The 24086-nt window shown below is 33.0% G+C and overlaps 1 protein-coding gene across 10 annotated transcripts in view; it reads left to right on the top strand.

Moving 5' to 3' along the window:
- The window catches only part of NBEA (neurobeachin), a 514211-nt gene that overhangs the window by 221456 nt on the left and 268669 nt on the right, over positions 1–24086 (top strand). For 9 of the 10 annotated variants that reach the window (XM_040543716.1, XM_040543666.1, XM_040543691.1 and 6 more), the window contains 2 exons: positions 2225–2352; positions 21094–21155. In XM_040543716.1, coding sequence (XP_040399650.1) covers positions 2225–2352; positions 21094–21155 — 190 coding nt within the window. Of the gene's footprint in view, positions 1–2224; positions 2353–20663; positions 20773–21093; positions 21156–24086 lie in introns of those variants that run through there. The other variant, XM_040543701.1, reaches the window with a different exon arrangement.

Genomic DNA, 24086 nt, shown 5'->3' with positions numbered 1-24086 from the left:
CTTAGCTCAGTCATGAAAACTAGTTACATGAATCCCCATAGGGAGTTCCCTAATGATTGCAGGATGCATTATAAGGTATAATAGATGTGAGAAGCAGCTGTAGTATCAGATCAGGCTGTCTGTCCTCTTTTGCTTCTCTCTGTGCATGTGGGTGGACCAGAAATTCAGTAGATGGGCCACCTGCTTCCCTGAATCTTTTTGGGGTCTCTGTTTATGCTTTTTTCTGAATTCTGTTTCTTCTTTTTGAAACTGAAGGAGCAGAACTTCAGTCAGTTTTCAACACATAAATGCACCAAGGATTTATATAAAGGCAAAAGGATTTTTTTTCTTTTTTTTTCTCTATTTAAATATTAATTTCCTTCATTTGATATGAATTTTTAAAGAGTGCTAAACTTTGATCTCACACTTTCACAGAATACTATCCCAAATTCCCTCTGAATAGATCCATAAGGTACAAGATCAATCAACTATCCATTTGATAGCAAGATGCTCAAATACTTTGAGGTATTAATCATAGGATGTTTAATCCAAAGTGTTGATTAACAGTACAACCATACCTCCCATGTCATTGGATCTTTAAATAAAAATTTTTCTTCGTTTTAAAACTTTTGAACTTCAGTTTTTTTTTTCAATTGTACATGAAGTTTTCAGAGTTAAATGAACTCTAAAATTAGAACCTTTAAGTAAATTTATAGTGAAAGCCTATTTTAAAACATGGTTTAGAGAAGTCTAGATTTATCTAGTAGTTTTTTCTCTAGCAGCAAAAGCTTGCTTTGCTCTATATTGCAAATGAAAAACTCAAAGCTAGTCATCAGTGTTTCAAGTACAGTCAATAGAAGCTCTAGCACAATGAAATTCACTCCAGCTAATCATTTAAAACAATGGCTGGTGATATGAAACTGCTTTAGAATACTAAAAAATCAATATCTGAATTTGAAATAGAGAAGCAGCAACTTGAAAGAAAATAAGCTATAAGAATTCACTTTAAGCTATTGAAGGAAAACTTCCAATGTGTTTATAATGTGATATTTGTTTTTAAATGTAGGAATCTTCATGCGACCTGAATCAAAAGGTCCACATTTATTTAGCATTTATATATAGTAGATACCATTGAAAAATTAATTGTTAGTGTTCATTCTCTAAGGTTCTGTCAATAAATGTAACTTCTTCCTATACTATGCTTTTAAATGCCAATAGTATTTTGTTGCTGTAGTTTCAGGACAAAGAAAATGTTCTGCTCCAGGGTCTCTGGGGAAAAAAATGAATGAAAGAAAGAAACAAAGTAAAAGAAAGAAAGGAAATGAAAGAAATAAAAAAAAAGAAAGAAAATAAATAAATAAATAAATATTGGTAGACCAGAATATGTACATAATATCATTTACGTTTTTCAGTAATACATCATTTTCTGAGGTTACGTAGAAAGTGTGTAATCTTGGCACAAGAGTTTCAGAGGGCACAGGTGTTGTGCTCTGTCAGGTTTTAAAAGGGACCGAATAAAGAAGGAATCTAAGGAGACAGTCCTTCAGATAGTACACAAACCTTGGAAGTCCTATGCAGTTCTATTGCTAGCTATGTATACTCAGAAAAAGATATATTATTTCAGAAGCAAACAGAAGTCACAACACTCCTTCCCATTGTACAAGTAGAAATTTAGGAATACTCCATGCCTCAAAAAGTCTCAGCAGGCAGAAAGGTAGAAATACAGTAGCAAAGTGATTTACCTGTGATCATTTTCCCCCAAAGCTGAAGAAAATAACATTGATTTTTCTTGATTCCTGTTCTAGAACACTTCCTCATGCATTTCCTTGTCTACCATTTCAATGACAGATATTGTTATGTGAAAGCTTGAAGAAAAAATCAAGTTATTTGTGATTGCATTATGTGAATAAAAACTACTCTCTTCAAGTTTTCAAATATATATAAAATATAAGGTGAGATAGGTGCAATATCTGACATTCTTCTTCCATGTTTAAAAATGAGAAAAAAAGTTTGTTTGTTTTGGAACTCTGTCAGTGCTGTAGAATTTAAGAGGCTGCCACACTGCTGAATCTGAAATGGCATGTTCATTTACATAAAACCATTTAAACACATTTAAATCATTTAAATTATGATCGCTCTCTTCTCTAAAGAATCTTACGGAAACTTTTAAAAACAGGTGTGGTTTGACATCATTTAATTTCAAGTTTTAAGTCTTCTTCCAATCATGGTCTCTGTTTTTCCACAGTATCACGGCAAAGCTTGAAAGAGCCTTAGAAAAGGTGGCCCCTCTTCTGAGAGAAATTTTTGTTGATTTTGCCCCTTTCCTATCTCGCACCTTGTTGGGCAGTCATGGACAAGAGCTGTTGATTGAAGGTACTGTTTCTAAGATTATATTATTTTAGCTGTTAGTAGTTTGATATGAATACTGTTTCTTTTCAACTATTTTCGATAAATGAATGAATCAGTTGTTAATGCCTTGTGATTTCACTTACTCTCATTTAACGTTATTTAAAGTAATTAAAAATGTCACCCTGAGATACATCTTGTCACCTTGGAGTGCAAAAATCTCTCTGTAATTTGCTTTTTGCTCCTCAGAATAATAATGTGTCTTTCATACTGACTTTGAGAAACTGTTGAAAAAATATAATAAAAAAGTATAATCAATTCTCATGGACGAAAATAAATTGAAGAACGTGGTCCAATATTATTGATATGTGCATCTAGATTTGGTAGGGACACTGTTTCCTCAGGTGGGTCAGTTGGATTCACATGGGCAGATAAAGAGCTGTCCCTAGAGGAGAATAAAAAGCATTTATGTATGTATGTATGTATGCATTTATTTTAAGAGAAGTATCTTTGAAGGATATTTTTATGCATTGTCTTTACTACTAAGTAGTTATAAAATTTGAGAAAATAATGAAAACTCATAAGTGAGCCAGTAAGTAATCCTGAAGTTATGTAGAAAGTAATGAATCACTACTAGCACAGCTAAAATAGTGATGGGGGAATTGACACGAGCATGCACTTTTCCTATGTCATATATCCAGAGGAACATATTCAGTCAAGGAAATTTTTTCCTTCCATTTCTTATTGTCAATTAACTGTCAATATTTTTTACTGAGAGGCAAGAGTCATTAATGCAAAACTCATGCTGTGTGAAGATGTCTGCAGGAAAAACAAAACAAAGCAAAACAGTTTGTCTTCCTACTGCTGTATATACATTTTCTCTAAATACTTGTGTAGAGTCTTTTTCTATGCTCTTAGTTATTATTCCCCATGTTGGCCTCCTTTTATTCTTAATTCTAGAATAATTTCACCTTGTGACTCAAATCTTTTAAATAGCCTTTTCCTTTTTTTGATATTTTTTTTTATACAAGGAGTGGTAAAGTAGCTTAGTAACTCTCAGAAACTTCCTTTTTTTTTTTTTTTTTTTTTAATACTGTTTATTTCATAGCTGAGAGTAAGTTGCTGTTCTCACTTAATGACACCTGAAGCTGAGCTATTCAGTGAGAACATTGGGATAACTGTAAAATATTTGATGTATTTCATTGTCTTTCATTTCAGTAAAGTTGATTTCAAAATTTGCAGCAGTATTATGCTTTTCTGTTTGACAATTGTTTAATTGCATTATAGTATTTATAGAATACAAATACAATTGTCTTAGTTTCACCTCAGCTCTTTTATAGATTAAAAGTTTCTGCTCCAGTGCTGTTCTGACTTCATCTTTTGGTCGAATTTGTAGTGTGGACAGGGCTCCAACATTTTCCAGCGTATGACAAGACTGAAAAGCTACAGGCCACAGGAACCCCACAGTACATGGCAGTATGAGTCTATCTCATTGCTGTCCAGACAGAGATCTGGTCTTGTTGGCAGTAGCATTATTCCAATATCCGCTTTGACTGCCTTTCCAAATTTTGTCTCTTCTATGATTCAGCCATACAATTCATTCTCAGGAATAATTGTTTATGAACCAAACACTGAGTTCCAAATTACTGTTCTTTCCATCACTCTTTCCTTAGTGTTGTATCTACTTTTTTCTTCAATTGCTCTCATTTCTAATTCCTAATCACAGGTTAGATTTGTGCACTGCATGCCTCAGGACTTGTATTTCTGTTCACTCTTTCTAAAGCAGTAGGACTTTTTTCTTCTTAACAAGGAACTCACAGAGTAACTTTTACAGTCACCGTGTACTTCTTCTCATCTTTGTTTTCTTCACTGCAGACTTGATCTCAACTAAACTGGTATTACCTAGCTGAGTTCCATTTAAAAGAGAATTCTAAATTCTCTCCTAATCCTTTACCTGATTTACTTCGATAAATTTCCTGTCATTGTTTACCAATAACTAAAGGTGGTGACTAAAGGTGTTAACTAAAGGTCCCTTGAAAGTGCTCTCTATATAATGACTCTGCAAAACAGAGATTATTAGTAGAGTAATTCAAGATATTTGAGTATGTAGAATTCCTTTTGGGCTTGGATAATTTAAACTTGATTTTTTTACTGGAAAGTAGCAATTAGCTTGACAGTTTTATATGAAATAGTTTAATCTGTTGCTTTGTATGTAAAGGTTTTATTTACAGCAATTAAAAAAGAACAAATAAACTTCATTTAATCAAATCTGAAGGTGCTGTTTTTCAAACTGATCACCATAAATATATCTGTTCCATTCTATAAAGTGTGTCCTTTTCTTTTGAATTTTCATGCTTGAAACACAAACATACCTTCCCACCTCTTACTGTCATTCAGAACCTCCATATGGTATAAAACTTCTCTCTATCAGATTTTGTTAAAATCTAAAAACTTTCAGACATCCTTGATGGCAAAAGAAGGATGTGCACTTTTTTGCTGTTTCTCCCTAGTACTTTTGTGCTTGTGGGTGCAAAAATTACTAAGTAATTTGAGAATTTATAAGAGGATGCAGTTTTATAGCTTAGGTTTTACATACTGAAAAGAGAGCACAAAAGAAAAGGGAACAGAAAAAATAATCTGATACTGCTAAAGCAGGTTAATTATGCAAACTTTCTGGAATATTTGATGCTGGGAGATAGGCATTATTAATATAGGTATTTGGAGAAGCGTATACAATTGAGTTATGTTTTCTCCTTTTTGTAGTAGCTGATCTGTTTCAAACTTCTGGCAAAAAAAATCTTGCAGCTATACTGTGCCACTTCATTTTCCTTTAACGTGTATCATGGAAGACTTTGGCTGATTTATTTTTAGTGGAAATGATATTCGATATCTAAGCAGTGACTTCTTAACTTTTGTGTTGAGTTGAAGTGGCCTGGCTCCAAGGATCTGGTCAATTCTAGACAAAATACTAAAGCTACTCTTACTCAAAATCATTGATTCATGTTTGTTCATGTAAATTCACAAATGTAACTGATAGAAGAGGAACCCTATCAAGTAGTAATCTGACACTGCATTGCTATTGGTAAAACTCTTCACCCATTTACTCACTGAAATAGGTCTCATCTTTACCCCTTCTCCTCAAACCAGTTCTTTTTTCAAAGTTTTTTGTGATTTGCAGTTGACTGCAAATAGCTTTATACAAAATATGCCAAAAACAGTCCAGTATTACTGTGGTTCATCAACTGAGGTTCTTCAATGCCTCAGAGAACAGAAGTTGCAAAGGTTAAAATTGTCAGTATAGAATCTAATTGGAAACAAACATGCAATATGTGTAGGTCATATATTTAAACTTAGCCATACTCATTATGGAGTTCCATTTAACACTTGCACAGATATGTTTTCACTAACTCTAGTTTCCATATGGTCTGCAAATACCTTCCGTGCAAAGTGCATTACAACATTCTAGCTTTTAGGTGAAAATGTTACAGGCAACTGTAATATGATGCGTATTCATAAGAAAAGTTATATCCTCTCTCTGTCGAGTGCAGATAAGTAGAAACATTTTTAGTACAGCTGTACTTGGAGTATCCTAAACTGCAAGAATAAGTCTAAGATTGACACATAGTCACACATGATCCTTTCTCTTCTCTTTGGTGAGATACCAAACAAACATTACTTTTTTTTTTTTTTTTCTAATTTTATTTTCCTGTGTGATTACTTAGGTAGAATGCCAGCCAGATACCCCTTCTCCAAAAGAGCTCTTACAAATTCTTTGACATACATTTGATATGTTTCTGATACATACACAATTCAAATCAGATGAAACAGAAAATGTTTAAATGTTGATAGGAGTTTCTCCTCATTAACTCACCACATGGCCCTACGAAAATATTCAATAGAAGTAAGTGGTGATGGACTAGCTTTGTATACTATTTGACAGGAGACTTCTTGAAACAATTGAAAAATTGCCCAAAACATTCCTTTGGAAACCGCAGATAGAACTTGAGTGCTAAATGGCACTACTTTAAAAGCTCCCAAAGACCACAAGTGCAGCATCACTGTGGCATCTACGAATAGTGGCACAACTTGTTTCTGAGTTCCTTGAACAATACTGAGTTTTGTACTAGGAGAAACAGGATAATCATTTTCCTGAAATACTGTAGTAGTCTGGAAGTCCTTTATAGTTTCTGGAGGGGGGGAAAAAAAGAAAAAAAAAAAAAGTCCTATTTGGTGCTTAACGTGGCCCTTGGTTTTCTCTTAGAAAACTTTTCAGCACCTTTGTATTATTGTTGTGCTCAAGAGCACAGATGCTAGAAAGTGGAGTGATGGCATGCAGTTGCACAACTTTCCTTTCCTGTTCATTGTGTTTTGTTCTCTCACTCTTTTATCTCACTCTGGCACATCCCAAATATTTTTGTTTGTGTTTATATGTGTTTTCTTTCAACTAATCAGACTTCTTGTATTTGCTTCCCAGTCTGTAGCAAAGAAAGTAACTGACATTCTGAACAAAATAAATAAATAGATAAACATTAACAAGTGAGAGAGAAAGGGAATATAAACATAGTGTTATGATTTTAAAATTTGCTTTAAATAGAATTAACTGCACCTAAGTAAAACTGAAGCTATTCATAATGTTGAAATTTCTGTAAGCCACTTTTTGATCCACTTTTTGATACTTTTAATAAGTCTTAACTACACCATGGAATTATTTCTGGCAAAGCTAACTGATTAGACAATGATATAAAAAAATCAGAAGAAAGGCATTTTGCTGAAGAGAGATATTGAATCATTTTGTGGAATAACTGCAACTCAAGAAATAGGCACATTTCAACACAGCCAAATGCTGAGTTGGATATCTAGGAACAAAGAGCAGACTATATCTAGACAGATATATCTAGGAGGTGAGGGAAGAATCCACACAAGAATGTAGGGGTTGTTATATTAATTGGCATACTCTGAGCTCTTTTAGCTTCATGCTGAGGCAGCAAAGACTTGTCCAATCCATGGAAGCTTAGAAAGAGTAGATTCATTTCTGTGCACAACTTCAGTAAAACCGCTACCATTTGTTTCTATAGTGAGTATTTCAGGAATGATATGCACATACTGCAGAGGGAAAAAAAGAGCATGGTACAAGAGTGATTGATGAATGGGAGATAAACTCCATGAACTACAACATAAGCATCTGGATTTATCCAGTGTACCAAAGATAAGAGAGAACCTCATGCCACATGTGCAAAAGAAGTTAGATACTACCAGGTATCTTAATCTTTCTACTAACAGAACGCATAATGAGGGTAAATAAGATGGAAAACTTTACTAGGACTTATCATCAAGTATTGAGATCAATGTTACTTGTAGTCTTTAAGTGGTTTAAATTTTCATTCTAAATATAAATCTTCCGTGCAGCTTCTCAAGAGGAAAAATATGATGTATCTGCTGTATTGGTTTTGGTGTTTTATTGTGGCCTCAGAACCCATGAATCCCCATTTCCTCTGTGCCGTACCCTGCACATAATGGTAGTCTGTATTGACCTTAATTTTCTCTGATGTTGCCATCACTGTGTTTGTTTACGTGGTCATAGACAGACAGTCTTCAGTGTCAGCTAGCTACCTGCAGCAATCTGTAAGAAAAGGTGTTTTTCTTCTTGTTCCGCAGTTGGCCAGATACAGTTGAGAATATATCATGGCTTTTAGGCATTGAAGATGGTCACTGTTCAAGCCACCATGAAATAAGACTCTCTCCTGATTTTTTTTTATATATATATATATATATAAAACTGATTTTTATTTTTCAGTGAAATTCTTTAATTATCACGTTGAAGTTCATTTTAGTATGGTCTATGAGACAATTTTGACTTTCTCTGCGTGAAGAAGCCTGTCTAGTCAGACAACCCACATATAAGGCTCATGACAGCTATAGTTTGGTCCTCATATTTCAGTGTATGAATGCATAGCCATACATATACTTCCATGTGTGGTTTTTAGTGGATATAAGACTTTTTCTCTTTCACTGGAAATACTTGCAAAAAGATCCCGGTGAAATCACACTAATATCTGAAAACTTTTAGTAAGCATTGTTTATATAACTAGGTCAGAATGATAATGAGTTACGGATAACACTTCTCTTCAGAAAGGTTAAAAAGCATTCACTATTACTAACAATAATTACTAAGTACTAACAATAATTACTAACAACATTGGACAAGTTTTTATTGTTAAAAGTTTGGAGTGTTGATTTGCACTGTGAGAATGCTTTTTGTGTATTTTCATTTTCAGGCTAGTTTTTAAACAGAACAGGAAAACCCTTGAAATCCTCCAATGCATGATTAAAACTATTACTGATGATTGAAATCCTACCTGTACATGTTGTAATCTCTTCATAAACAGAAAAATAATAAAGAATTTCAAACTCCTATTTATAGGCTGTTGGAATTTGATGTATTCGTTGTAATAAATTCTCTATCTGTGATTAACTCTTAGTGTCTTACTGGAAGGCTCCACACATTATTCTTGCTTATCCAAATGCTTTGGGACTGAAGGTGATTTTGTCTAAAGAATATTGCTGAGCCCAATATTCGTGGAGACAGAAAATAACACCAGTTTTCTAGATGTCTTTATGGTAGGAACAACAAAATGATGAAAGGTTAAGTAGATTTTCAGATCTACCTATTTTTTTACATGCACTCCAGCAGAGTCAAGTTTCAAAGTTTTACATCTTTCACATTGTTTTTCAGAATACATTACTATTGTAATGTAAGATCCCCAATTTTGTTTTCAGATGAAAAATTGAAGAGCAAGTAGCACAGCAGAAGTATTCGTTATTTATCCACAGTGAAATCTTCAAATTGTAAAGACCCCCACACCAATTACAGAGCATTTTTCTTTCATATAATATTCCTTTTTGATGCTTTTAAAAGGACATCATTATAAATACCAGAAAGTGAAGAGGATGCACATTGATCTGATTTGGAGATTTAACTCTTGAATTACTGAAATTCCTGTGCTGTTCAGAAGTGTGTTCTGAACAGATGTTTAACATGGCAGGAAACATTATAGATGAGAGATCCAGATAGCAACTAGAAAATGCATAGCATCTGTCACCTTCTTGAACATAAACCTGCCAATAATTAATTACACATATGAGCCACTGTCTAATGAATTGAACACTTACTAAGATGTATTAGACTATGTAACAGAGGTTAACTGCTTATGCCCTCTCCTTTGTCTTTGGCTTGTGTGGTCCCAGTGTAACTTAAGGGTAGAAATAGTTGTTGGCACCTTGATTATATGCCCTTGATTATATTATCATTGTTACACTAATTAATGATCAGGGCATCTTTAAAATCCAAAATGTGTGTAGACCCCATTAGGTAGAATTTCCCTAGGTTCTATTGCTTTTTCAATAGAGAAAAGAGAAAAAAAAAAAAAAAAAAAGAGAAAAAAAGACTGAAAATGTGATTAATTGTAAAATTTAGAATCAACTACATATATTAAAATACAGAAGTATAAATAAATAAATAAATAAATAAATAAATGCCCTCAGGAAAACAAATGCTGGTAGTTAAGTAAAGTTCTGAAAGTTGTCCTTGTAAACACAGAAGCCACTAAATGTTGGAAATTATTAAATTACTATTGAAAGTGCTACTATACAAATAACATGATTAGAAAACAAACCATACCAATTGCTGTTCTTTGAAAGCACATGAAGAAAAGCACAGAATACTGGAGCCTGTATATATGGAGCCAGTGGAACCTAAGACAAGAAGCTGTTTATGGTCCTCAGATCCTACTTATCTTCAGCATTATTCCACAAGTCTATTTTTCAAGTTTTTGAACTTTTGAACTAGTAGCCTTTGACTACTAGCCAGTTGCAAGCCATTTAGGGCTAGAAAGGACTAGCCTTCTACTCTAATAGAATATCCTCCCTGATGACTTCATATTCCTCATATGTCTTTATACAATCAAGGTCAGATGTCCCTTTTTCTTCCTTCTTGTCCTAACTTTCCACTTTCATGGAAGATAATTTTCCTTTATTTTTTTTTCCTTTTTAAAGTTTGTCTCCTACTAGAAAAAAAAAATAATATATATATATATATATATCAAGAGATCTATTTAATGTTATTTCATGGAAATAGTTTTTGAATGATTCTTATGATTCTTGAGAAAGTTGTTAACATGTTTGAGCACTGCTGTAACATCACCTGTAGGTGGACTCACCATATCAGGTATACAACAGTAGTGCATGATAACAGTGGACTAAGTACAATTTTTTTAAGAACAGCCACCTTTTTTTTCATTATTTTCTCCTCCACTGTCCAGGTCCAAAGAAAAACGAGGTGGTATGCCAAAAAGGTATTCACTATCTACAGGATGTTCATGCTGTGACTGAAGCTCCCCACAGGCAGAGGTTCTCCGGTTCTTATTCCACTTAATTCATCATTCAGAACTCAGCAGGGGACTCTGCCTGATTTTGGACTTGAAACAGTTAGGCTGGTATTTGCCCCACCCTTTATCCTCTACAGGCTTAAAAATGGAATCAATCTACTTTATTATCCCAGCAATATTTTCCAGAGAACTACCTAACCGATAAACTATAGGGTGCAAATAACATCTCTGTATCCGATTTTGCCCTGAAAGATGTATTTCTCATGAGGTATAGTTTAATAATCCTTTTCCCTGTAGCCTGATCTCTACATCCCGTATCTTTACAAAACTAATCTCATTAGGGCTGGTCACAGTTTCTTGTTCTATATTCCTTCACTTTCTGTCTACTTATCACCCAGATTGAAACCTTTTTATTGGTAACCAAGCTTAACAAAACTCCCCTACTTGACCTGATGATTTAAAGGCACTTCTGTGGTTCATCCTATTGGATATGGATGTGCTTGTTTCTGTACCTTCAAGGCACAAACAAATAATATTCTGCCAAAACTCTTGAATTAACTTGAGAAACCCCTGCATTTGAAGAACTTTAAAAGTAGGTATACTTCCAAGATTCATTTTTTGATAAAAAAAGGCTTTACAAAAGCATAAGCATTAATTAACCATCAAGCTTTATTCATCTAGATGTTAACAAACTCCCTACAGAAATTGAATTATTTTTTGCAAGGACTAAGAGAGTTAAAATAAAGATGTCTTTACTGTGTTCAGTCTAGCTTTATGTCAACATTTACTGCCACAGAAAAACAAAACCAGAAACTGCTGAACTTATACATTGTCTTATATCATGTCTTATTTTTGTCTGTTGTCTGTTGGTGTGTGGAATTTTATGATCAAATCTTTTTATACTAATAGTGAAGTTTGTCTGTGGAGATTTTCTTGCAATGGGAGACCCTCATGCTGAAAGAACTTGTCAGACAGTAGAGACAGTTGTGATATGTCAAATTAAGATGGCAAAGTGATGTCAAAGCAGGTCTAGGGAGAGCCTGTAACAATGTTACTGTCAAGTAAATAAAGGAAACTGAAACACAAGAAATGCAAGTTATTTCAAGACATCTGTAGCTGCAGTATGGTTCTGTGTTTTGAGAGATGCTGTTTTAGAATGATTACCATTTGTCAGTTGGGCTTCAGAATAGGAGCAAGATCTGATGGCTGCCAACCAAGGTCAGCAAAGTCCTTTGTGGAAATGAAGCTTTTTTCCCCCACCCCTCCACCCATGTCCCCCCGTTATCAAATTCTTGGGTAGCAATGACCATCTAAACAAAATACTGCTTCACTCAGCTAGATATAGAATGTATCTGTTGGGATTCAGTGCCTTATGCTACTCAGGAGATCAGACCTGATTAAAATAATAGTCATTTTGGCCTTAGAAATTTATGAAGCTGCATGACTTCTGGGCATTTATGTTGTAATTCCTGTAGTTGCAGTGGTTCACTTGCTGATGTGCTTTTGTGGCCTGTGTATGGCCAAAGGTTGCCAAACAGAAGAAATACAAGAAGTAAGGAGGACCAATAAAGAGTTTTACTGCTGTACAGCCCATTTCAGTTGTACGAAGCCATGATGAGATGATAACAATATTCCACCTTTAATAAGAAATAATGTGACAGAAAGAAATGGGGGGGGGGGGGGGGGGGGGGGGGGAAAGGAAGCAATTCCTGTCTTTAATAAAAGAGAAGTAAAAAAACAAGAAAACAATTTAGCAGGGATAATATGGCAATAAATAGGAATAAGTTACAGGCTGAGGCTAAGGAAAAAGCTGATAAATTTCCAAAGGAAAAAAAATAATAAAAGAAAAACAAAAACCTTCTAAGCTAAGGAAAATATAACATTCAATGCATTTGAAATATATTCTTTTGTTGGATTTTCAAGGAAAGCATGGTATTTTAGAAACTGTCATTTTGGATCATGCTTATGTTACACCTTGTTCAAGATGTCACTTTTGACAGCTTCAGAAAGAACTCAAAAAGGTTCCTGAGATGAAGAGAAAGCATCACAGGTCTAGTGAAGCTCTAATGTATACATATTTGATTGTGTTAGTGAATGGGATTCAAGTCCAGATTTCTGCTTGTAAATTTCGATGGTAATTCACTGTTGAGGTAATTTTTTTTGAAAAATATTTCCTGTAACTCAGATTTGAGAGGAGGTGATAGAACGAGAAAAAAAAAAAAAAAAAAGAGAGAGAAAAGAGAGGTAGAAGTTTCTTCATTTAAAAAAAGAAAATGGGGAGAGACAAGTATGACATAGAATAGCTTTTTGGTTGGTTTTTTTTTGGTTGGTTGGTTGGTTTTGTTTTGCACAGATGTGTTGAACATATGGCAACTTCTTCACTATCAGTTTTTTTAATTTAGTAAATTTTGTTCACACTTATTCCTAAAAATAACAACATGATCAAGAAAGTAAGTCTTGAGAGACTTTCATATGACAGAACTTGGAAAATCTTTTTAACTTTTAACTTTATGTTTTGAATTAATTTTTAAATGACATTTTCCATTCTTTTTTTCTTATTCCATCTATTGAAATTAAATATCCAGGGCAGTAGCTGTGGCAGAAATTTAGCCACAGGTTTAAGTGCAGTCAACAACAAAATCATTGGATAAAGAGGAGAATCAGAAGACTTTCAAGATCATATTTTCATTTGCCTATGGGGCTGTTAGGTGTTTCAAAATAATAATAGTAATAATAATAGTAATAATTGGAATAGTCTCCATTGAGGTTCCTCCTAGATAAATAAGAAGTTTGGATTTTCCAGAACCTCTGTCTGAATGCAGTTTATTTTTAAGTTCTTCCAGGCTTCCACCAAAATAAAAAATTGTATAAGTTACTCATCTACCTGAAACTGAAGTAGACTTCAACAGAAAAACAGTAGTTCAATTTTATAGAGACTTTCAAGGTTAGAGGTGTTTTAATCTGATCAGATGCAGTGAAGTGTGATCAATGGTTTTGCTGTTTTGACCCACTGTCTAGAATAGGACTTTAGAGAAGGAAACACATTGGTTTTCTAAATTAAATTCTAGTATATGGTAAGTTTCATATTATTCAAAAAAAAAATGTTGTACTGAAATTTAACAGGGAATTGGTTTCTTATAATTAACATTTGTGTCATTTTTTTATATTAAGAGAATAATTTTTTGTCATTTTGCTAAATAGAGTAATTTCTCAATTGATACATGATAGGTTTATATAAATTTAAAATCAGTTATAGTATAGCAATTAAAAAAGCATATTAGTTCACTACATCAGAATAGATACTTTAAGAGACCCATCCAAAGTGATCCTGTTTTTAAGAGGACAGAGAAACACAAATGCGTGTATTGAGTCATTCTGAATGGACCATTGGGCAACAAAAGAATTACCACAGGTGCTTAATGAAAAATAGGATCCGTTTTGAAAATCTTCACTGAGATATTAAACTGAATAGTGGTGGTGGATTTTATTGTATAGATTAAATGATATCATTTGATGAATGAGAATTTATTTGTACATCCCATTAACGCTAATGGAAATTTGAAAAAAATTCCTCACATCAGTGTAAGGCTAGACTCTTCAGAGTAATGTGGCACCAGAATCAGTTTTGTCAATATCATATGGGATCAGAGTACAAAAATGTGTAATTTTAAAATGTCAATCATATACATTGTAATAAATCCTCTTTCTTTAGATGTGCTCTCAAGAGTTGTTGCCACTCTGTGATTCTGTCGGGATATTTTATAGTCCCCATTTAGATTCCTTTTAGTAACTGCAGTCATGAAGTATAGGTTTTCTTCCTTCAGGAATACAATTCCAGAAACTATTACATAGCATTGTTAAAATTTTACATTTTATCCAAGCATTAAATCTGATTTATTTCACAAATTTGACTAAAAGGACTGAAAAGTTTGATTTGGGTTTCAACAGATTAAAATCTATTGTTTAGATTGACCTATCAGTAAGAGGTATTTATCTTTTAATAAATAATCAGTTGAGGTATTTATCTTAAGATATGAGTTCCAGAGATTTCTGATAGTATTTCTAAGGTATTTTATTTGATAACTTGTAGGAAATATAACACTCTTGATCAACTCTAAAAGCACTGAGTCAAATTCACATTCATCGTGTTTTTCTGTGTCATCTTTTGTTCTGTAAAGGAGATCTACCCACACAAAGGATAGGCTGGAGTACTAATGCAGTCATCCTTTGTTGTCCCTAAAGTTGGTGATAATGTTGTGTTCTGCTAGTCAAGGCTACTGAAGGGAATTGTTAAAACCATTAGCCTAACTTTGTTGTTTTAGTGAGTATATTTTCTTTGGAATATTATTTTCTTTTATCTAGTAAAAGTGGAGCTATTATTATTATGCAACGTGGCTGTGATTTCCATCTGCAGATTTTCTGCAATTCCTGAATATTTGCCAACTTTTTCTTTTCATAAGCTAAGATGATTATTAGTGTAATTTAAACATCTACAAAGTATGATACATATATAAGTAAAACACAATTTTGAGTGTAATCTTGCAAAACATTATATTCTGTATACACATCTTGCTTTGGAGGACTAATTGCTGTCTTCCTACATTCATACTCTTGTTTTCTCCTTCCTTGAGAAGAATAGTCTACCAAATACAAAGTTTGACCACTTTGCAGTCCTTTGTACTATAAGTCATTTAAAACTGAAAAAAAAAAAAAAAAATTGTGCCCATTCATCACCTGTAGCTACTAAATTAGTTCTTTTTCTTCTGGCAAATTGGATGTCTCTCACTGTTTGGTGCAGTTTTGATGCCTCTATTTTTTCCTAGGCAAAGGTTGGCACCTCTATTTTCTAATAATCACTTTGCTTGGAGGAAGAAAATCTTTCATTTTAGTTTATATTTTCACATGCTCACAAACTTTTCAGTTATCTTTATATTTTTCCCCCTATACTTTTCAGATCTTTAATGCACTTGCCAGCAACTTGATAGTTGACTAAAACCATGAATCCGAATGACAACATATGGCAGAGAAAGAATAATGGAGATTTAAAATATCCAAATAATTTTAATTAATGGTCAAAAAAAAAAATACTAAGCTTATTTCTCTGATTCCAGTTTGGATTTAGAAAAATATTTCAAGAAAATATTTGTCATGATTCTGGTGGCAGGATAAAGAGATTCTGCAAAAACAAACTTGCATTTCCAACCAAAATATCGATCACTTTTTTTCTTTGTTGTCAAAGCCAAAACATGCTTTAGTGTTTGTCACCAGCATGAATTGTCATCGAAGTTTTTTGTACCATTGCTAACAAAATTTGAAAGGAGTAAAAGGTAATAGTCTTATCAAAAATGGAGACGTAAATTCATCAATTAACTGGGGAAAATTCCTATTCTGTGTCTTGGCATATAAAACAGTGAGGATTATGGGAACAGATACAGTACTAATTACCAGTACTAATTACTAATGAGCAATATTAACAACATACATTTTTGTTTAAGGTACATGAAAAACTCTATCAGTAGGAAGTATAAAGTAGTTGACCTTATGAAAATATAAGTAAAAAATAGAATTCTGGTACTTTCTGAATCTTTTTGTTTAATTTTAGGACCTTATGCTCATTTCTAAGTACATTTTATGCACATTTCATATGCTAATAAAATAATGCATACAATAGAATGTCTTTATTTTATCACAAGCTTTATTTTCTATACCAAGCTCCTGTAGTTTTCATGACATGGTATAATGTTTTCTCTGTGAGGCCAACTTTTCTCTGTGAACTAGGCTTAACAGAGTAAACTTTTTCAAGCTTTTTTGTAACCATACCTGAGACTTTTCAGTTAAGTCACAGCTATAAGTGAGTGAAAGATTTTTGCAGCTTCTGCAGGCTCTAAAGTTTGGTTAATCACATCTTTTTTATACGTTCAACATAAGATTTAAAATATTTAACTTTTTGTTTTTCCTAATATTACAATTGATTCTAGTTCCAATAAGAGTTTAAGTTGACAAAGTAAAATCACTGAAAGAAAATGCAGACTTTATCTTTTTTATTTTTTTATCTTTTATCTTCATCTTTTTGATAAAGACCAGATGAAATTGTCGTGGTATTCAGTTAGACTCATACACACATTGTATTAATAATAATAAAAAGAAGTTAAAAAATGTGATCTTATTTCATAATGATTTTTTAAAATAAATTATTTTATCAGCCTACATTATATTTATTCAAAATAGAAATTTACACTGACTTGTTCAGCATGGGACTTCAAGGTTTTGAACCCGTGATTTCATCTATGCCGTAGGCATGACTAAAATAGTAATGTTGAAATTAATCTTTTTTTTTAGACATTAATAAGTCATACTGAAAAGAAATAATTAGCATATCTTTGGGGCACCAGAAGAACACTGAAAAAGAAGTCATGTAAACCAGAGCATTTCAAGATAATTGCCAGGCATACATCATTTATTCCAGATTAGCTAAGGTCATGCACTTGATTCTCCCAGTTTTTACATCCATATATGTTGGTCATTGTTGCCATCAAATTGCTGAATTTTGATGGCTATATTTAATGGACTGAGAATAGCCCATGAAGAAAAGTACTAAGAACAGCAAATATAAAGAGCAAGTACTCCATTCAGTTAAACAGTGACCTTTTTAACCTCGCTGTATGCAGGAAATATCCACTTGTATTTTGGTAATTACATTAACTTCCTTAATGGCATTTGATACAGATGGTATAGGAAGAACTTATATGCAGTTGAAGAATGCAGGCAACAGTTTTAGTTTGAATTGCAAATACTTCACATTGGAGTTAAATGGGGGATAGTAGGGGAGAAAACAGAAAATTGATCTGTATGCTTTCCTCAATCAGAGAAGCCATTATTTTCTTTCTCGTGATTCTATTTTTGATTTTTGATTTTGTGAAGATATCTCAACCAGTTTCTGCCTTTCTGCCTGTACAGTGACAGTAGAACATTTTCATTCTCCTTTGTTTTTTGCCTGTTAGAATATCTACTGTCTGAAGAAATAAATTATTTTAGTGTCTGTACCAAGCCTAAAGCAGTGAGGCACTCAATATAGCTGGACTTCCTAGAACAGAGGATTGCACAAACTTGAAAACAAAAGATTATTAAAACGACCTTTTGTCCCATGTATGTATGTTAGTTCAATAGAAGAGGTATGGTGGTTCCTCCTTAACTTACTCCTACGCTTTCGATTATGTGGGATTTTCATAAACCAGAGATTACATTGTCAGTTTTTCCGAATAATCACAAATGGATCTGTCCTGTTTTTATCATCCCCTACTATTGACTCTACAACACCTTTGACAGGTGAATATTAATTGTGCTTTGTGTAACAGAGGAGGAAAAAAAAAAGTATTACAAACCTTTCCTGCTTAATCAGTAATAAGCAAAAATGGGAAGAAGCACAAGGACACAAAATAGAGCCCTTGGCAGCTAGGAATGAGGAAGTGGAGCATACAAGGGAGGGCACACAGTTTCCCTCATATGTTTTGAGTAGATGTTTTGAACATCTACTCTAATGAAGTGTGAATAGAAAGCTGATAAGCAAGAGACTTATGATGTGAAATGGTGCCCCTGCTCTTTTTCACATTTCCATACTCTATTTTACTTCAAGCAATATACAGTATAAAGCTTAAAGAAAAAAGGTGAATATAAAGTAATTCTGCTTCTACCCTTCTTCCTACTCATAGAGATGTGTATGATTCCCCATTTTTCTGTTATGACTTGTCCTATCTTTGCTTATTTCTAACTAGAGAATCACACACTTCAAGCTGTTCCTTCTGCTTAGGCTGAACTCTCTGTAAAGGGTATTACTGGCAATCCATCTTTTTCCCAATGAACCTCTTTTGTGAGGCTTTCCTATTTCCTTCTCTACTTTCACAAGTGAAAAGTGCCACAATTTCTAAGTTAGTTGTTTATTTTTTACTTGAAAAATCTTCACACAAACGTCTAATTTCAAATGCTATTGGTTATGAGAGGTGTTAATGTCTGTTATTAGTGGTTTATTTCATCAGCAGGCAATACAGAGCTGATTACAACTAATGGATGTGCTGATGTGCTAAGCAGATGTCAGTTCTGTATCCTCTTCTTCTGAATTTTACCAAAATCAATTCAGTCCTCCCTCTGATGCTAGAAGACTACATCCAAGCTCACAATTGATTAGCTCTGGTATACAAAAAAGTTATCAACTGATGTTCGGACAAACAGACAAAAGTCATTGATTTTAAGATCAGACAAACATTTTATTCAAGCCCATATAATCATTAGGCTTTTACAAAGTTTAGTATTAACATTCTTGCTACTGTAAATAGAAGACTTTGCGTTAAAGTAATTCTCATTGCCTTCAAAGAGAGAGTCCTGTTTTATTAATTATACAGCATGTATGTTATTAAGACTAGATCATCATTGTTATTTGTATGACAATAACAAGTATTTGTCCTGTTTTTCTACCATTTTAGGCATACTTATTTTGTTCTATGCTCCAAGCTTATTATTTATTTTATTTTTAATTTTGTTTGAAGCTGGTGGTACAAGTATTACCAACTGTCTTTGAAAGATAAAAACTTCTAATTTAATGAATTAATCCAGGAAGTATTCATTATATGTATCTCTATAAGTGTAGTTTTTACAGCGAATTTTTTATTTAAGAAAACGTGGTCAAGATGCAACAAAATTGCTGCAGCTATATAACCTTTATTATGTAATTTGATTGGTTTATTTTTCATAAGTGTGTATCATGCTTATTCTAGAGCCATTTGCTCTTTTGATATGAAATCAGAAGATAAAGATAGATAAGCATTTAGAAGACTGCAGCATGGGAATTCTGTAGCTTGGGAATTAAGTAGCATGGAAGAAGTGCATTATTCTGTCTAGATCGTGTTCTAATACATATGAGGTCTGGTTTTGAAAGAAGTTAATTACGTGACAGGAAAGGTGTTTGTTAATGTTATAGAATATGAGGTGGATTCACAATAAAACAGTGAACATTCTCTGATAAAATATTTAATGTATCTGTGATACCTGCGTTGGCTTAACTGTGGAGTTTGCTCTCCTGTTTGGATTTTCTTTGTCAGCTTTCAAACAGTGGAGGTAGCCTGCAGGTGATAAGTATCCCATTAATCTTTCTGATCCTCTAGCACTTGAGCATGAGAATAGCTGATCAATTACAGCAATTGTCTTCCTAAATGAGCTTTTCACATCTGCCTCTTATTTCATTAGTTAACTGTCTGCTCGTTTATCTGATAGAATGGAATCCTAGTGGCTTCTTACAGCGTGTTCTGTGTTACTGTACAATGAGGATGGGGTTGTTAGCAAAACGGGCACAAAAGGGTATTTATCCGCTACCCACAATAAATATCCGCGCTATTGTGTAGGAGTGCTTTTGTCTCTAATCGCTGTTTGTTGAAACCTACTTAAAGCACATCAGCTTGCTTTTCAGCTTCCTGTTTGGTCCTTAGTTGTAAGCCTTATTATTTGTGTTTATCATTTTTATGACACGAACAAAGTGTTTCCGTGCCCTAAGCCATGATATCAATGTGTTGCCCATGTGATTTTAGAACCCAGACGCTACCAAAGTTAAAAGTAGAAGTGTAATTTCCTCCTCATCTTTTCACGATGTATCTTTTAAATACCTAGACATGGTATCCTTTTCTCCGAAAGTAAATCAGTATTCCAACGTTGAAAAAAAAAAACACAAAAAAAAAAAGTATTGCAAAATGTTAATGTGATTACGTAATGATTACTCAAATTAAGTAAAAATTGTGAACACTGATTACGCTGCATAATTCAGGATTTTCAAGAAAAACAAAGTATGGATTCTAAATGATAAGAATTAGATTTCACATGTGTGCACCTTTCATTATTCCTCAACTTTCAATTACAGGAAAAACAGCTGCCAGATGAGAATTAAAATAATTTCTGTGCAGAGGCCTTATAATCTCCCAGTTAATATCTGATCAGGTTAAACACTTACAGGATTTAATTTTTAAAGATTGCTTTTTATGCTATCATATATTGAATTGCTTTGGATGATATAGGTAGGTAGGTAGATTTATTTATTTATTTTGCTAAATAATGAACTGAGCTAAATGCCAAAAAGAAGTATATATATATATATATATATATATATATATATATATATATCCTGATTCCGGTGTATTTTTCTAGGTGATGTTTGATGGTTTCTGAACATTTAAATATGTTTGAATCTGAAGTTATCAGATATCTGTGCTTGAAATACGTTTCAGTGGATTTAAGTGATTTTAAAAAATACAATACAGAGATTTTAAGGATTTTCTAAAAACATTTAGCTATAATTACTAAATATCAGCAATATTTTAAATTCACTTTTGACTATCTATTGCAGGTCTGGTTTGTATGAAGTCGAGTACTTCAGTGGTTGAACTTGTTATGCTACTTTGTTCGCAGGTAAGACATTCTCTGGTTTTAATTGTAGTAGTTAGCACAGTGCTGGATTACTGCCAGCCCAGGAATTCTGTATTGCTGCTTGTTTCATTCTTCCATTTCAGTATAGGAAAATACAAATTAATCTCTTCTGGTAGCATAAAGGTTGTAGATTTATAATTTTATATATATTATGTATATATGTATATATATATACACATTCTGCATACTGCCCTATAGTCAAAGGGTTTGCAAAGTATACTTGCGTTTGGCTTTTAAAAGTGTATGGATGTATTTTATGAACTTTTCCTGCATATTAATTCTCTTTCAAGCCAGTTCTTATTTACAATACATGAATATAATATTGTTTTCCTAATTTTATATTAAAATCTGTCCTTGAATTAATGATTTCATTAAACCATACTTCACCAGTGGCTTTGGTATAGTGGCATAAATACTGCTTTTATATAGCTATCAGTACATAAAAGCAGAGGAACATGACTGAAGTATTCCTCAAGACCTGTCAGAAGCAGAATGTTTCTATTTTAAAAAAATGCTGTGGTTATATTTTTTTTTTTTTTTTTTTTTTTACCATTGCAGTAATTGGTTCCTCAGAAATCTGAATCAATTAACATTTTGAATTGCTCTCACAAGTAGAATATTTAAAACTAAAATAATTCCTCATGGTGTTTGGATTGTTTACATCTCAATTTTGATTTTATTTGTTTCTACAGAGTGTTACTGGCTAATTCTTATATAAATCCTTTTACTTTAAACTGCCAGTAATAAGCTATCAACAAACATTTTAGAATTCTTCTCATTTTATGTAAGACAAGGCAAATACAATGGCAAATACGGGTCCCAATATCTTCACCATTTTTTTTAGTTCTAAAGACTTATTAACAGCATACCTTTTATCAAATTCCCCACAGATTTAAGATACTATTTAAACGCATTGCAAGTTGTTATGCAAAATGCCTAGGGTAACTTTTAACATTATTACAAAAAACAACAAACAAAAAAAAACAAAAAAACTTGTTTGTAGTTTTCCTTGAGCATTCACAGCTGCACTTTGAGAACATGCACCAAAAATGTACTAAAAACAAATGAGTTTCTAGGAGTAATTGAAATTCAGATCCTCTTTTGATGAAAATAATTAACATTTACAACTGATTCTGGGGGGAGGCGTTCCAACTTACCTGCTGTTTGCCAGTCCGTAGGTTGCATTTCTTCAAGCTTGTGTCATAAGGAAATCATTAAATCTTGTTTTCCTTTTTTTTTTTTTTTTTTTTTTTTTCCCTATTAGCCAGGATGGATATTGGTTAAGGAAAAGTGAAAGAAAAATACACCCCTGGCAGGAATCCTCAGTAGGGTTTGAAGTTCAAACCCTCTCCAGCAGGGTACTTGAAAAATTTGTTACCTAATGGTTAAATCCTGACTTCCAGGAAAATTCCAAAAGATCCATTAAAGCTTTTGAGCCTTATGTTCATGTCATGCAACCTTTTCTTTTTTCTTTTTTCTTTTTTTTTTTTTTTTTAACAGCTTTTGAAACCTTTACTTGAGGAAAGGAATAACTTACAATCCTTTCTTCCCTAGCCTTTGGTTTTACTGCAGTTCTCAAGAATAAACTGGAATGTAGCATTAGGGTCTAGTGTCTTTGATGGCCTCATCATCTAATCATAGGTTTAACATTACTCATTTGCTGGCTCCAGGAATTCCTGCCATTAAGGGCCCTAGAGATGAAACTTTGCCTCAGATATTGATTGAAAGGAAGAGAGAGAAATTTAAGCTCTTTCTGCAATGCTTTTTTTTAAGACATCTTTGTAAAGCTATGTAACAAATGCACCTAAATCAATTTGTGTTTTTGTGACTATACAAATTTTTATTTCAAAATATTTGACTATGTTAAAAATAAGCCTAATTGTATATCTTATACAATATAAAGAGCCTAATCATTTTGGAATTTTGAATATTTATTGATTTTCTATGTTTGCTTGAGAGCTATTTTCTATCTATCCGTTTACTTGGGGAAATAACAGCTTTTAATTCTTATACCCTAGCTGATATTTTAGGGTTGTTTCCTTGTCTTGTATATAAGGACAATTTTCTGTCCTGATGCCTATTCGTTACAATTACTTCAGAAGCTATTGCTCTAAGATTGTTGGTGGAGTGATGCTAAATGTTTCTATAGGCATTTGTCAACAGGGGGCTGTAGTGGTGTAGTGGCTCACCTAAAGCACTGCGTCTGCACAGAACATCTCATAGGTGTACTAAACAATCTGCAGTTCTGCTCATCTACATGAAAATATTTCCATAAAATTTTGTATTTAATTTATTTAAAATTATTTGTAGAAAGAAAACACGGGGTAAATGTTTTAAAATACTAATAGGACATAATTAAGAACATGACTAGAAGAGAGTGGCAGATAAAACATATAATGTAATCCAGCCTCTAGCTAACAGAATTTGGAATTAGGAACCTAGGAAATGTTGTCCGCAGCAAAATGAGATTAAATCATCTAATCGTCTATATAAAAACAGGTAGCGCTACCTGAGCTTTTCCATATGGGAAATTGAGTAAAGTACTGCTTTTTTTTTTTTTTTTAAATATTGCCAATGTAACTAGGAGTTTTCTTCCTATCACAGGTAAATCCTTCATATTGAAATTGAATGACATTCAACAGATTATTTGGAGAAGTTTGAAATGTGTCATTCAAAAGATAGATGGTAATATCAAAAACCTTTGAAAAGTGCAATTTTGTTTGCACAGAACAGAGTAACTTTAGACATTGAAAAGGAAAGGGAAATACAAAGTTTGTTTTCCTTTCATTTGCTACAGCAAATTAGATGCTTTTATGCTCTTTATGTTGGAAATTCCATGTTAACGACTACAGATTAGCAAGGATGTCAGAGTTTTTTTTCTTATCTGAGCTCCTGAATAAAATCAACATTGCC

This window comes from Cygnus olor, chromosome 1 (genome assembly GCF_009769625.2).
Source record: "Cygnus olor isolate bCygOlo1 chromosome 1, bCygOlo1.pri.v2, whole genome shotgun sequence".
Taxonomy (NCBI): Eukaryota; Metazoa; Chordata; class Aves; order Anseriformes; family Anatidae; genus Cygnus; species Cygnus olor.
The sequence above is the reverse complement of the archived record's forward strand: the minus strand, read 5'-3'. Positions and strand labels throughout refer to the sequence as shown.